The sequence below is a fragment of the Pecten maximus genome, chromosome 15, assembly GCF_902652985.1.
Source record: "Pecten maximus chromosome 15, xPecMax1.1, whole genome shotgun sequence".
Lineage (NCBI taxonomy): Eukaryota > Metazoa > Mollusca > Bivalvia > Pectinida > Pectinidae > Pecten > Pecten maximus.
The window spans coordinates 20,976,024-20,992,386 of record NC_047029.1 but is presented as its reverse complement, the minus strand read 5'-3'; the positions used below and the strand labels follow the sequence as shown (position 1 = coordinate 20,992,386).

General features: G+C 38.4%; 1 protein-coding gene across 6 annotated transcripts in view; it reads left to right on the top strand.

The window, feature by feature from the left end:
- Positions 1-11,949, top strand: part of LOC117343178 (solute carrier family 23 member 1-like) — a 46,232-nt gene extending 34,283 nt beyond the window's left edge. For all 6 annotated transcript variants that reach the window (XM_033905514.1, XM_033905511.1, XM_033905509.1 and 3 more), the window contains exons 4-15: positions 1,904-2,061; positions 2,781-2,881; positions 3,377-3,453; positions 3,995-4,176; positions 4,653-4,773; positions 5,437-5,593; positions 6,329-6,478; positions 7,026-7,129; positions 7,265-7,394; positions 8,363-8,506; positions 9,129-9,224; positions 9,993-11,949. In XM_033905514.1, coding sequence (XP_033761405.1) covers positions 1,904-2,061; positions 2,781-2,881; positions 3,377-3,453; positions 3,995-4,176; positions 4,653-4,773; positions 5,437-5,593; positions 6,329-6,478; positions 7,026-7,129; positions 7,265-7,394; positions 8,363-8,506; positions 9,129-9,224; positions 9,993-10,285 — 1,713 coding nt within the window. In that variant the 3' untranslated portion in view covers positions 10,286-11,949. The remainder of the gene's footprint in view (positions 1-1,903; positions 2,062-2,780; positions 2,882-3,376; positions 3,454-3,994; positions 4,177-4,652; positions 4,774-5,436; positions 5,594-6,328; positions 6,479-7,025; positions 7,130-7,264; positions 7,395-8,362; positions 8,507-9,128; positions 9,225-9,992) is intronic.
- Positions 11,950-16,363: the final 4,414 nt, after the last annotated feature.

Sequence of the window (16,363 nt, the reverse complement as noted above, 5' to 3'; positions counted from 1 at the left end):
GCCTAAGAGCGGCACGTGCACACCGCCAGCTGTAGGCAGATGATTGTTCCATTGACAATCGGACCGACGCCATTTTGTACCGTGGTACTGTTTGATCCGCACTCACCGATTATTACCGAACGGCGGGGATGTTGTCAGACAATGTAACAGCTAACTTGTCGCATCAGCGGGGTGGTGCCTGGTACATACAACAGCTTATATCACTTGTTGCACCAGCGGGGGCGGTAAACGGTACGCTGTAACAACTGTATGTACGATGTGCACGGCAGCTACGCGTGAGTTTGGTTTCGTTTTACGTATTGTTGCAGCTGTTAGGTTTGTGATCATGATTAACTGCTGGGCTGTGTGAGACATGTAATACTGGATATGTATCCCTAATGGAAACAATCGCAATATATCGATATTTCTATGTATCGTTACATTAGCACTAAATAAAATGTACTCTAATCACGGATTATAAAATACCTACGTATATTTTCTCGAGATAACACACTCGCAATTATTTTCTCTCCATTATTGTATTCCGTTTCTTCCGGTCGTTTCCCGCTATTCAAGTTTAATCTCGCCTCTTTATCGTGAAATCAAAGATAGCGCCTTAGTGCCAATTGGCACGACCTTCTCAACTTCCATTTGGTTGGTTAAGGTCAAAGTTCAAGGTCAAATACAAAATCTGATCAAATAGCACCTGCTACAGACACACGGGATTCCACACATATCCGTATATACTCAAACAGAGAAAGTATATACATGCCCTGTGACAACTTTCACTTCCCTTATGGACAAGGTCACTCTTTGAGGTCAAATTACATATATGGACAACCAGCTAATGTCACTTTCACGGCGTTAACTCCATGTCAAGGTCATAGATCAAATCGGACGGAATAACAACATGACAGCATGTTGCAATATTTGAAAAAAAAACCATTTCTAATAAAAAATTGTAGTGCCAAACAGGAGCGTAGATATCCCAGTGTCCATTCGTTGCTATTAACTTTACTATGCTGTGTGTTACAGCAAAGCCTGTGGTGTGCTCAACTGGGTTGTGTGTTACAGCAATAACTGTTGTGTTAAATGTTACCGGGTTGTGTGTTACAGGATTACCTGTTGTGTTAAATGTTACCGGGTTGTGTGTTACAGGATTACCTGTTGTGTTAACATTAAAAGTCGTGTGTAACATTTTACCAGGTTGTGTGTTACAGGATTACCTGTTGTGTTAACATTAAAAGTCGTGTGTAACATTTTACCAGGTTGTGTGTTACAGGATTACCTGTTGTGTTAACATTAAAAGTCGTGTGTAACATTTTACCAGGTTGTGTGTTACAGGATTACCTGTTGTGTTAACATTAAAAGTCGTGTGTAACATTTTACCGGGTTGTGTGTTACAGGATTACCTGTTGTGTTAAATGTTACCAGGTTGTGGGTTACAGCAATAACTGTTGTGTTAAATTTTACCTGGTTGTAGGTTACAGCAATAACTGTTGTGTTAAATTTTACCTGGTTGTGGGTTACAGCAATAACTGTTGTGTGTTAAATTTTACTGGGTTGTGTGTTACAGCAATAACTGTTGTGTGTTAAATTTTACCGGGTTGTGGGTTACAACAATAACTGTTGTGTTAAATTTTACCTGGTTGTGAGTTACAGCAATAACTGTTGTGTTAAATTTTACTGTGATGTGGGTTACAGGATTACCTGTTGTGTTAAATTTTACCGGGTTGTGGGTTACAGCAATAACTGTTGTGTAAAATTTTACCTGGTTGTGGGTTACAGCAATAACTGTTGTGTAAAATTTTACCTGGTTGTGGGTTACAGCATTAACTGTTGCCTGTTGTGTGCTAATTTTACCGGGTTTTAGTCTACAGTATTGCCTGTTGTGTGTTATATTTCACTGTGTTTTGGATTACAGCATTACCTGACAGCGTTTGGCTCTACGATCTCGGTTCCTTTAATCCTGTATAAAACTTTCTGCGTGGCGGAGGACAAAGTCGGACTTGGGGAGCTCATCAATACAATATTCTTTGTGTCCGGCCTATGTACACTTCTACAGACTACGTTTGGAGTCAGGTATTCTGTCATATGTGACGTCATCTTTGAACTTTCATATTAGAGCATCATAATCAACGTAACGTGTGTCATTTGCTCATGTCGAGACGTATGTGATGAAAAATGTCTTTTTATAGAAGTTCATCAATAGCATAAATGATTATCACGGGATACTTCTCAGTATATCAGTAAGTAGCGTGACAAATCCGCAAATTAATGCTGAAGTCGAAAATTAGTTTCCCTCATTTGAGAATATTTTAGATCACATAAACAAAATCTTGTATGTGTGGAAAGACGCCATTTTGTTGTCGACACTTTCCGTCATAACTTGCTACAGACAGGTCAAACGTACGACAAAGATATAACAGATATATTTTGGATAACAACACAGTTGTAAACACAATTGATAGCTTAAACTGGTTATAGTAAGAGATAATTATCTGCGGATTTGACCGTCACAGGCGACGTCACAACTTTGGAAGGTTAAGATGAAAATGATAAAATACTGTATCAGAAGAATAATAGTCATTGTTGTTTATAAGTTTTACCATCGCTCACCCGTGGATCAAATCTCTGGACCACCGACAGTACTTAGTGTTTTGATTTTATCAATGTAATTGTCGACGGGAAGAAATTCTCACGGAAAACTATGAAATCACAGTTTAATCACATAAAATGGTCAGATTTCGACATTTTCTTTAATATTTCAAATGTTTATAATGGATGGTATTTTGTTACAGACTTCCCATTATACAGGGCGCTACGTTCGCGTTCCTCGTGCCAACTCAGTCCATCCTGGCCTTGCCGCAGTGGGCATGCCCCTACACACTAGCCGAGAAGGGTATGTCCTAGACTTGGTCATCATGTCTTCGACCAATAAGGAAAGAAATCAAATCCTTGACCACTTCTACCGTGGATTTGTTCCTCGTCATTACAACACCATCTATCTTAATGCCAATAACTATTTCACACATAGCCAGCAGGCACTGTCTGGTCATACGACCATGTCATTGGCACGCATGTAACAACACTTTTATGACGTCATAGATAGCATTGATGACTTTTTTGGTTGCAATCGGAACCCCTCGTCATTTTTTCCTACGTTCGCCGACGGAGGCGAGGTGTTCCGATTGTTTTGGCTGTTGAAAACCTATCAAAATCTTACAGATATAAATTAGAGTCTTCGCTTATTTCTCATAAATGATATACTCTATGTAGACTGTTTCTAAAGTCGCGAGACAGTAGAAGCCCGGATAAACGTGTGACACAAACGATGTTTATTTGAGAAGTATTGTGTTTTGTATGGTTTAATATCACTTCTTTGTTTTGCTATCAGGTTTGGTCAATTTGACGGACTATCCAAGTATTGGTAGTCCAGGACACAGGGAGATCTGGCACTCTCGGCTACGGGAGGTAATGTATACAGTGTGAAATGGTGTACGGCCTGGAACCCATGTCTGTGGCTGTATATACATATTACGTAATAGTACATGTCTGTGGCTGTTTATACATATTATGTAATAGTACATGACTGTGGCTGTTTATACATATTACGTAATAGTACATGTCTGTGTATATCATATAGCGTATTACATCATTCATTGTATGTTAAAATTCTTTTTTTTAACCCTACCCGGTAAAAATGACATCCCTTGGAACACCGAGAAGTCTCATTTCCCCCGAATTTTAATGTAGCCCTTTAAAACGTCTGAAAATGTGCTACACCTGAAGAAACGATATAGGTATTGTCAGTTTGTTTTATATATAAAAAACACACACACACACACAAAAAAAAAAAAAAAAAACCAGCTTTATTTGTATGAAAAGCAACTTTATACATGCATGGAGATGTAACCATTACTCTTCAAGAAATGCCGAAAAAGTGTCAACAGTATGCTGAAACCAAGCTGTCAACGACACCAATACTAATATTAACATCGCGTGTCTGTTTCAGATCCAGGGAGCCATCATGGTGGCGTCACTGTTCCAGGTTGTTATAGGTTTCAGTGGCGCGGTAGGGGTGGTGCTGCGCGTGATCGGTCCTTTAGCGGTCACGCCCACCGTTACTCTGATTGGTCTCGCGCTATTTCCGGATGCGGCCAACCTCGCTGCAGAGCAGTGGTATATCGCCTTGATGTGAGTGACGTACATGACACGTGATAACACATGCGCTCTCCATACGTTGCATGTTTGAAACGTAGAATCGTAACATTGTGAGCGTTTCCAGTGCACATTTACAGAAAATAAACAAATATTTCTCACACATGGCTGGATTTCAACTGCCACCAATCACTTTTAGGATTTAAGGCTTCAATGTTTGCGAAATTATTAAACGTAGCTTTTATAAACGTTTACAAGTCCTCTTCCCAAATTGTTTCGAAAGTAGTTCACCTAAACACAGCAACTGAAAACTGTTTACAATGCATATATAGCTCCGTTTTGCGCTTCTTTACTTGACAGTGGAAACATTCGATAGCTCGCACAGTTTTCAATCGCGTTTGAATTTAAGATAAACACATAATAATTATATACACCGAACTGATGAATTCCATTTCGAAAATGCGTTTCGCACAGATTGAGTTTAAAATCAAATTTTATCTCGTTTCTTTCAGGACAATGTTTTTGATAGCGCTGTTTTCTCAGTATCTGCGTAACGTCACCATACCTGTATGTGAGTACCGGAGGGGGAAAGGGTGTAGCACATACAAGCTGCCGATCTTCAAACTTGTACCGGTACGTTATACAAATTGATTCATGCGTTAACAGTTTGGTATACTTGAATATGAATATGGAATACTTTGAAGATTAATAGAATCTTACATGGGTCTGTCCCGTGGACAGGGATATCTCAACCCGAGTGTAAGAGTTTGGACAGTCATCACGAGGCTTGCCGAGTGCTGGCCAGCCGAACTCTTACACGAGGGTTGGTATATTCTTGTTCGCGGAACAGACCAATGTTTGATTAGTTTTCTCACATGCTTGCAACCAAATGTACGTTTTTTATGAAATCGCGCCATCTTCAATGCTCCTTTGAATGTTCGTCAAAATTTATGACGTCTACATTTGCGACTTTTAAAATTATTCAACGTAAAATGATGACGTTACGATATTGTGAGCAGCCTCATATAGCGCGCCGGCTGTCTTTACCCACCCTGTGTAAGATCCATTTATCTTTTCCTTTGCAACCGCCGAATAACCATGTGAAGGTATGTGAGAAATTCTTATCTCCTTTCCCTCTTCTTCAATACTTCTACAATTTAGGAATATTGAGCGTTACACATCTTATATCTCCTAAGAATGCTTCTTTGCTGTTTACCATCCTTACAATAGGCGGGTCATACAATGACACAAGACTACTTTATACCTACAGCCAAATGACCTGTTGACCTTTTGTAGGTATTATTGGCCATGGTAGTAGCCTGGGGGATATGTGCCATCCTCACGGCGGCAGGAGCCTTCCCCACGGACAGTGGAGGCTGGGGGTACAAAAGTCGCACAGACACCAAGATAAGCGTTATCGCAGATGCACAGTGGTTCCGATTCCCTTACCCAGGTAAAATAGGACAAGTCTCTTACAGTCTTCAAGTGTCTTTGAATTTTGCTTGCAATGTAGTCTGAAAAGCTTTGAACATACTCTCGGCAATGATAAATCTCGGATTCTGGCCCGTGACATTGAGAAGTCTTTAAATATATGTTAAAGTACTCCATAATTACATACCTGTTTCCTATCGTCGAGGATTTTAAAAATGCCAGTGACATCTCTGAACCATTTCGATTCTTGTTCCTATTAATTCCGGTTGTGCAATTACTTACAGACATGACTTTGGGGAGATGCACTTTCAATGAAAAAGATAGACTCGTTATTTAAATATTGGGTCAAGGTTCAACTTAACACGGTTTGGAAGTTCAAAGTTCAAAGGTGAAATGCATATTGCGTTTTAAAATGGTTGCCCTAAGAAATTGGAGAATCAGTGCTGAAATGGTGCGGCGTGATAAGTGAAGCACCAGGCACTGCAACATTCGTTTTGGAACGTAAAATGTCTTCTATTCTCCAAGAAAAAGTTCCTTAAAATTGTTATTGTGGCCTTGAAATGGAACTGAATTTGGTTTTACCAGATCTGTATGCACACTTTATAAATCATAATAACCAAATTATGTAAACGTTAACTTGTCGGCATTTTAAGTTGCCGTTTAATTAGCCTATTCAATGTTTGACTGTGGCAGTAAATAGGGTAGGTAGTTTGTGAATACAAGGAGATTATCCTTATTGTTTTCCCTGTGTCCTTAGGACAGTGGGGCGTTCCTACTGTAAGTTTTGCCGGAGTTTTCGGGATGTTAGCCGGAGTTCTTGCGTCCATGATGGAGTCTGTCGGCGATTACTACGCATGCGCACGACTGGCCGGAGCACCGCCCCCTCCAGTGCACGCCGTCAATAGAGGTACTGTTAGAGTTTTGATTTACTTTCGGGTTAAGAGTTCAGTACGAATTGAGTTTATGCCCTTGACAAGTGAATTGGATGTAAAAAAAAAGATTGCATTTGATTGAAAAATAGGCAGTCTACACAGAATTGACGCAGAAATGAACATAAGCGACGCCTTCCGGTGTCCATGTATTGTTCCGGGACGACTGCCAGGCCTTCGACAAGGTGCAATTGCTTTGTAGAATGTCCCTTAAGCAGACCTTTATAGAATGTCCTTTAAGCTGACCTTAGGCATATTGGCACCGATACAACAAGCTGAAGAACTAGATATTTTCAGATAAGGTTCAGGCCTGTAGACCGCAGGTCAAAGGTCAAAACCTCTGTTATCAAAACATTCAGCTCAATAAATTGAGTTATTTTTGGTCGGTAAAAATCGGTCTTCATACAAGAATTTCTTTTGGTGAAAATGCAAGCTTTTTATCCATTATGCAAAAACGTTAATAAGTACTTTCCACTCGATGACGCACTTTGTATGCGACGTCTCAAAATATCACGTAATTTTCAGGTATAGGCATGGAGGGCATCGGCTGTATCCTGGCCGGCGCGTGGGGGTCTGGGAACGGTACGACGTCATACAGCGAGAACGTCGGGGCTATCGGTATCACCAAGGTAACGCAATATCTAATTCATATATGGTCATGTAAAGTGTAGGTCCAAATCTATTTGTAGCAAAAGAAATCTTCTAAAATGTCGTTTGATTATTTTAAATATAAATTTAATAATGTTGAGTCGTTTCCTTTACAGGTTGGCAGTCTCCGTGTAGTGCAGGTAGGGGGCATTATCATGATTTTACTCAGCTGTTTCGGCAAGTTCGGTGCCCTTTTCGTCACAATTCCAGACCCAGTCATAGGCGGAGTGTTCATGATTGTCTTTGGTAAGGTTATACCAGGTCACAGTTCACAGGGGTCACACCATTATATTTGATAATGTTATACCAGGTCACAGTTCACGGGGTCACACTATTATAATTGATAATGTCATACCAGGTCACAGTTCACAGGGGTCAAACTATTATAATTGATAATGTCATACCAGGTCACAGTTCAAAGGGGTCACATTATTATAATTGATAATATCATACCAGGTCACAGTTCACAGGGGTCACACTATTATAATTGATAATATCATACCAGGTGACAGTTCACAGGGGTCACATTATTATAATCGATAATGTCATTGCAGGTTTATCGAGCATTATGTTGTTTGTTTGCAAAGCTCTTGCATTCAAATACATCATAATTACCATACAAGAACAATTCAATGCTTTAATATATCAGTGTAAACTCAATGTAAAAGTGAGGGACCATAACTTATATTACTTGTCCATTTAAATATGGCTGATTTTCATAAATAATTTTCTGTTTATTTCCACGAACTGTCGGTGTACTCGTGACGTCAAAAGAACGGCACGAAATTTAACTTTGGATTGCGACTCATACCAATATAGCATTATTGTACGGGCCGTGAAAATCAGAAACTGTGAAACTGAATCAGAACAAGTAGAACAGGCGTGCTATTAGTATACATGTACTTCAAGTATGATACCATATATGTTATTGTCATATTTCAGGTATGATAACAGATATGTTATTGTTACATTAAAGGTATGATAACAGATATGTCATTGTCATATTAAAGGTATGATAACATACATGTTATCGCTATTTTACAGGTATGATAACAGGTATGTTATTGTTATTTTACAGGTATGATAACAGATATGTTATTGTTATATTAAAGGTATGATAACAGGTATGTTATTGTCATATTAAAGGTATGATAACAGATATGTTATTGTTATTTTACAGGTATGATAACAGATATGTTATTGTTATTTTACAGGTATGATAACAGCCGTTGGACTTTCGAACCTACAGTATGTAGATATGAGTTCGTCACGTAACATTTTTATTGTGGGCATATCGCTATTCTTCGGTCTTTCCTTCCCTATGTGGATGAAGAGTCACGGCAACGTCATCAACACCGGTTTGTAAAGTCGTTAGCCTCCTTAATGACAAAACACGGGAGGGTTAGGTCACCTGACTGGGTCAGTGGGAATTTCCTTTTAGCCTTGCCGTAGGACGTACGGAAGTAGAGAGGTCACTAATTCGAGTCCAGATTTTTTTCATAACCCCTTAAACATATATACATGTTACATATATCTAATAAATTAACCAATAGTATGTAGGCCCATTATTTTATTTAAACTTCATGACAGGTTATACACAGAAAATGACGACTCTCACTCAAACCGTTACAAACAAAACTAAGCAAATTCCCTTTAAACCTCGTATTCTGTCAAACGAGATTACTAGATGTCTGTTTAAATGGTTTAGTGATAATGTTATAAGATAGCGACTGTTAGTTGAAGCACACAGGAGTTGCTTCCCTTCCTAACTAGTTATATTGCTCTTAATAGAAAGCTACTGTTGCTGATTTGCTATTTCAAGAAAGCTATTTTGAGTTAGATATTTCTTTTCCATTTACCAGTATTCAATATACATATTAAGAAAACTATTATGGTTTAGATATTTCTTGAATACATTGTATTTGCCGGTATTTGCTGAAACAGCACTTTTATCGCCTAATATCAAATTATATTCCACAGGAAGTGACGTCGCTGATCAGATACTCACAGTCCTTCTAAGTACCAGTATGCTTGTTGGCGGGGTGCTGGGCTTTGTATTAGACAACACCATACCGGGTAAGTATCGAAAAGCAGAGAGGCGACACCATTAAGATCCTTACACTTCCGGTTTATAATGTTGCAAACGTCGGGGTCAAGGTAACTGTTTCTGTATTTAGAACAGAGTGCATTCAAAATGAAGTTAGCATTCTGAAGACCAGTGTTCCTGTTCATTAGTCGATTTCAGTCCAACGCAGATAAGTGTATGCCGTCCGAGTGATCCGGGTGTATTTCGGAAGGCATCTAGGCTTGTTCACCATTATATGCTCTATGATCAATACGAACAACTACACAGCTGTCAATATTTAAGTCATTCATACTTTCACACTGTTTTTAAAACTTCAATCTGATTAAAATCAGCTGTTACATGGATACATTTACTACGTACTACGTCTGAACATCTGAAGGTGTTTCGATCAGGGTCACATTTGGGTGACCCGTCACAAAGAATGCTTATTATATATTAGCCAATCAGAGATGAGCTTTTCAAAGCTTTTGTCTGCATTTTGGTAAGGAGCAAAAGTTGCGATAAAGATGTTGTTTCGCATCGCTGAGCTCTGTTCGATTACTCTCGGGTCTTATCATGACTAAGCGTACTGTCAAGAGGAATATCGAATCGCTGAACAGATTTTGACAGCGGCAATGTAATTGGCTAATCGAAACGTCACCTGACCGTCACCTTGGTCGGAGCACCTTCAGATGTTCAGGCGTAGTGACATCTGCTTTTAATCAAATTGCTAAAACCTTTTTCATTAACGGTGATGTGTTTAATTTCGTCTCTGACAGGTACACCGGAAGAGCGAGGTCTGACCAAATGGCGAAGTGTGGACACCTCCACTTCCGGTGCCGTAGCGGGGTTTTCGGTGTATGATCTACCCCTGATACAACCATTACTGGATAGGATGTCTTGGCCGAAATACTTTCCGTTCTGCCCTAAGTTTGACCCGTCAGTGTGTTCCTGTCGCCGTAACGTGACAGGTAAAAACCACTCAAAGGACAACAGTTATCAAACAGACGACCAGAAAATAGGAACCATGGAAAGCAATGTCGCTTTTGAAAACGACGACACACAACTTTAACACGTGTGTAGAAAAGACAGCGTTACAAGCGTTCATCCAAACATTTAGCTGATTGAACAAATGACAACAGGTTCAAACACAAGAGTCGTCCTTCCTTTCCTGTCCTGGTTACAGCCGCAAACACCATCTTTGATGTTAACGAAATGATACACTGTGTCATGTTGATTAGAATATCTTACTGGGTCGTATAGGACGATATACTCATTTCCTGGAACTTAATGCCAGTTACTATTTTAACGTTTGCGAGTTTAATGAGTTTAGATTTTATTCCCTGTCAGCGCAATAAACGGATATGACGTCATAGCTTGTCACACTCCGGATTTATATACAATAAAAATGCACGCGTGTTTTTAAGGTTGAGTGTGTGTGTCAGTGCGCCTGTGTAAGGTTGAGTGTGTGTGTAATTTTGGCAGTACGATGTGTTTGATGGTGAGTCCTCGTTTGTGACGGTGCTTATATGTGGGAGATGTTGTGTGTGTGTGTGTGGTGCGTGCGCACATGTACGTGAGATGTTGCGCGAGTGTGTTGTGTGATAGTATACGTGAGACAGACAGAGAGACATTGCGCGTGTGTGGTCTGTACTGGTGTGGTGACAGTACAACTGTACGTGCGCGTTTGAGATGTGCATGAATATGACCGTACGTGTGTGATTTTTTTAATGGCCTCAAGTGCATGTCGGGAGTCAAAGAAGTGTAGTTTTGAAATAGTTGTAACACACAGTCACTAATTATAATACAGGACAGTTATGACTAACAGTTATAAGATTGTAGCAGGAAGGATATATCAATATTGGACCTTCAAAGGGAGACAATAGATAATGAAACATATGATAGGTAGTCTCTTCTTGCAGATTCAAGGAAAATGGACCGAAAACCTGCCTTAATGACCACCTGGATTAAACGATCCCTCCAAGCAGTTTACATAATGCTTTAGGGACTGGTAGGAAGCAAGATTGAGGTTTGGACAGGCTTTCATCGGGAATTTGGAGAGTTTTTACATTTTAGTTTGATCACAAACACTCCAAACAGGATCTTTCCACTTCCGCATGTATGCCTTCCTTGGTCCCAAATTTACACTTTACTGTTAAACGTTTGAAACGACAATTTGATACACAGCAGAATGATTGGTTTGTGACGTCATGATTCAAAGACAAACGATAAACCTAGAAGTGATGAATACCGTCGCCTCTGGGGTCATTTGTTTCACTGAGATTTCCCGTCTTCCAAAAGAAAGTCGTGTTTGATGGTGCTATATATTGATAGGAAAACCGTCATGTTTTTTTTTATAATTCATTTTATTTTTTTATTTCGTACATTTTATGATCAATTTTATATAAAAATAAGATAGTTTAAATATAATATAATGTATATGTTGTACTTATATATACTGTAATGGTGATTTATTTGATTATTATACCTGAAATTATGTCAGTCCATGATACCAAGTTTCGATTGGGCATTGAACTAAGTTGTGGTGACGTCATTATTGACTATGATCACGTAATAAATGACGTCAGAAAGACTATCTCAGAAAATGACTAATAGGTCTACTACTAACATCAGTCCCTCATACAACGAGACCCCAGTATGCAAGGTTTATATAATTCTTGTTAAACATTTTTGTTTATTCTACGCAAATTAAAATGTCATTTTTATAAAGACGTTTTTGGTGGCTTTTGTTTTGTTTTTTTCTCTCCTTTCTTCCTTTGGATCCTGATTAGATACCTAAAACAAGTTTCTCCCTTGGCCGTCCAACTCGGCTAGTATATTTCATTTTGATAAAATACAAAATACTAACCGCTCCCTATTGACTCGGCTAGGAAGTATGTAATCCCGATTAGATACTAACTACTCCCTACCGACTCGGACGTCATCTCGCCACCATTCTGAACACGTCGCTCGATTAGTGTGCCTTTAGAGGTGTTCCGAGTATCCCGCAACATGTGTTTAGTTCATCCACGGAGTTGCAGTTGATTCGGTTAAGGATAGACCGTCCATATGTCGCTGGAATATCAAAATTATAAATTAAATTGAGGTTTGGTCTCAAGGATATGTCTAATTCTAAATTTCAAACTAGGGGGAGAAAACACTAAATTACTTACCCCTCAGGAACACCGTTCCCGGTAATATGACGCCACCGGATTGATGGAATAATTTGATTTGATTAGTCAACACACGAAGACGGTCATTTTGGGCTAGAATACTCAATGCAAAACTTAAAATAACAACAAAAAAAGAGAGAAAGACTTTTACAGAAAAAACAGAAGTAGAAAAGAAAAATGTTTTATTAAAAAAAAACAAAAAACGCTCTTAACATACTATTAGGGACATTCCTTCGTTTGAATAAAGTGCAGGTCGCCAAAATGAAACTACATTGGAAATGCGTATTTTGTTTAAGTTGTAAAATGTATCATCTTTACACTTATACGAGTGTTACTCTCATGGGAAACCAAAGTGCTGCAAGTATTAAATTAAATGAAATTTTGCACGTTTCTAATATCCAAACGAAGGAATGTCCCATTAAATCGTTATCAATAAAATGTATCTCAGATCCGGGACTTGGAGTACGTTATATGAAAGGTCTGAACAGTCCATTAAACATGTAAGCTGGCCATGGGTGTTGTATCATGATGGCTGTATGTAGGGGCTAAATCGGTCCAACAAGACGTACAGGAGCTCGTCTGTTCAGGCAGACTACAATTAATTTCCAATTACATGATACTAAACGCCGGGGCGTATGGATTTTATATTGTTTCAGAAAAGAAGATATAAGAAACAGTCTATACCTATTACCAGAATGCACGCGCCCCCGGACGTAGATAACATACAATGGCGAGTTATTTTAGGTAGCTCATTCATGACAGCAACATGACCATTGCCCTATGTACAGATGTATATGATGTCCGGTTCTGAGCCGAGAAAGGACTGGTTTAGTGAGGAGTAATCTGCTATATTTTGGGGAATCTTGAAAGCCCCACATGGCTTCGTAAACAATAAAATTGTGAAAAAAAAATAAAAATTTCTTAAAGGTAATTTCCCCTAACTGCTAAAGTTATCAACTTTGACGTAATAACGACCCTGGTGTCGAATCCAAAGAGTTTTAGAAAAATAAAAATATATAATTATTTTATAAAACTCCCCGTCTTACGAAAATAAATCTTCCTTGGCGAACAATAATTCGGGCATGCGCAGTGACATTCGGTTTTCGCCAGTGATAGAAATATGACGGAACGTGAAACCGTCGCGAGGGTTGAATGGAATGCCCCTTTAATTATTGTTGTTATAAAATGAAAACTGGCGTGTCAGCAAGAACTGTGCAATTTAGTGCTCACGTTCTATGATTGTCACAGTGACCTTGACCGGTGTCAGTGTTTGTTCTGCAACCAGGTACACCGAAGTAGAACATCATAAGATATATTTAGCTCCACGCGACTGTGACATGATAATGTGTTAGTGTTAGTATGTATAGTTAGTATAGTTTATTCAACTTGAAGCCTTACGGCTCATAAGTATAACATAGAAGCATCAACATACACATATATACAATACGTAACTAATTGTTATAGAGGATGAACAAAACAGTAGGCGTAACTGGTGAAAAACATCCGCAAACATTGATTTTAACAACAAAAGCACAATTTGTCAGAGTAGTCAGGGGGTGGACAAAACAATAAACATAACTGGAGACGAGTACCTAAGTCATTAATAAAAGTAAATAATACAGTTTATAAGAGTAGATAGATAGTAGTTACCAAACAATAGGTATAACTAATATAAGTATCTAGGATTTTTCAAATGCAAATATATACTTTGTTAGTACACAGGGGCTTCGCACGAATTCCCAACCCACATATAAAAGTATCCTTGATATACAAAACATATGTTGACCGTGAGTTGTGAATTTGTGTCAAGTCCCTGTGTCTAGGTGTATTAGGACCTACCGCTGTTGTATTTATAGACTTTTAGCGGAGCTGGTTTAGCATTCGATTAAAATGAAACATCTAGACGGTAACAAAGTATCTGGTGACCCGGTCCCACACTGATGTGACGTCCTGTGACTTTTTTTTACTGCCAATGGTCTTTTGATATAACACACCGTCTTCTGTTATTCAGCGAGATTCTTATACATTCTAAAACTGCATCTATATTCAGTACAAATTTTGACCTTCGACAAAGTCACCTTGATTAGGACTATAGACCGAGAAATGTTTGGTCGTCTACGATGAAAAATGGCAGTATGGTAAGCCAATATTCTATAATATGCACCACTACATACCCATGTCCGTTTTATATGATATTGAAAGTAAGCCCGAGTTTCCTCTGGCCCTGACACAAGATTTGGACATTCTTGTTCGTGAATGAACAAGATTACCGACAGGCAGCCACCTTGTAATCTTCGATTTTTGAAGATATTTGTCATTATTTCTTACAGATAACGGAATTATTTCCCATTCATACTTGTACATATGTTATTGTGCTTATTCTTAAAGTTAAATGCTATCGGGTTGTGCAAATTCTTTTTCAGAATGAATGAAAACAAGATGGCTGACAGGTAGCCATCATGGATATTGACATATGCAAATCGTTATAACTAGCTTTCAGGGTATTTGGAAAGTGACTTTCTCAAATTCATATCACACGAAATTAAATTTTGATGTTACAAAACCGCAAAATTGCAATTATGTACCTATGTATTGACAAATCTCATAGTTATTAATCAATCATATCTGCGGGCCTACAAATCGTCAAATCACGCATCAGCCAATCAGATTTGTGAACTTGCAAATATCGTCCAATCGTACATCAACAATAATTAAATAGGTTAAATGAAAGTTATTGAAGACAAAGGATGTCCATGACTTATCGATCATCGTTTACGTACATAGACACAAGACGCGATAGACACGCGATAATGTTCCATGGTCACGCATGCTCACTCATAGTCACTCGACGTTTATCAGCTGTAGATCAGTAGCGATTCATATCCATATATTTACATTCCTAATGTGGTTTGCTGATATGAACATACCAAGTGAAAACAACAAACATATGACCATGAATACACTATGAAAACCGTATGAAAACATTGTCTCTCGTGCAAATCACCTGATTAATCGGGTCATATTAATACGCCATCGACAGTAAGACAGAAAGAGTAGCTTCCCTTGGATGGATAACGTTGGTACGAGATAAGTGTTAACAACATGAATGATTGTATTTAATATTATTTTTACTTTAATACTTCTTTCTTATTGTTTTATACAAAATTAAACAAAAAAGACCAGAAAATGCAGAACGACATTAAAACAATGGCGTGGTGCATAGGCGGGATCTCCCGGCTGTTCTAATAATTTGGCGTTTCGTCGTATACATGACAAATTTTTCTTTTTAATAAAATTTCTCGTTTTCTCGATATAAATTTTTTAAATCAAGGTTATGTAAATATATGAATTGAATAGATTTTTTAAATTTTCATTGCGGCTATGAATACCAGTAGCAAGCTACATATCCTCCGAGGCGCGCTACCGCGCGCCACGGGATATGTAGCTAGCTACTGGTATTCATAGCCGCAATGAAAATTTAAAAAATCTATTCAATCCATATATAGCTTAGATACAAAAATGACACAGAAACACAAGTTTATGACTCGTGCAAGACTCGAATTCACAATCTACGGCACCTATTTACTTGGCCAGAAAAGTTTTGGAATGCAATAAACATTGCAGGTATATTTGCTTTCTATTATTTCTTACTTAATATTTTTTAACAAATGTATGTGTGACATAAACTTCCCAACAACAAAGTCATGTCACGTATCAAAAAAAAAAAAACATCTTACAAGCGACAAACACCAGTCGGCCTTATCTGTAAGAGTATGAACAGTTGGTAGACTCTTGAATTAAGATACAGGTCGGCCGAATTCCGACGGTGGCAGGGAGAAGGTGCATTTTTTACATTACCTGTATTAAGTTGGGTTAGTTTAGGCTGCTAATTTAATAAATCACATTTTTTTATACCAACAAAAAAATTCTCACCTTCATAACTTTACTTCTTAGCACCCTCGTGAACACAGCGGCCT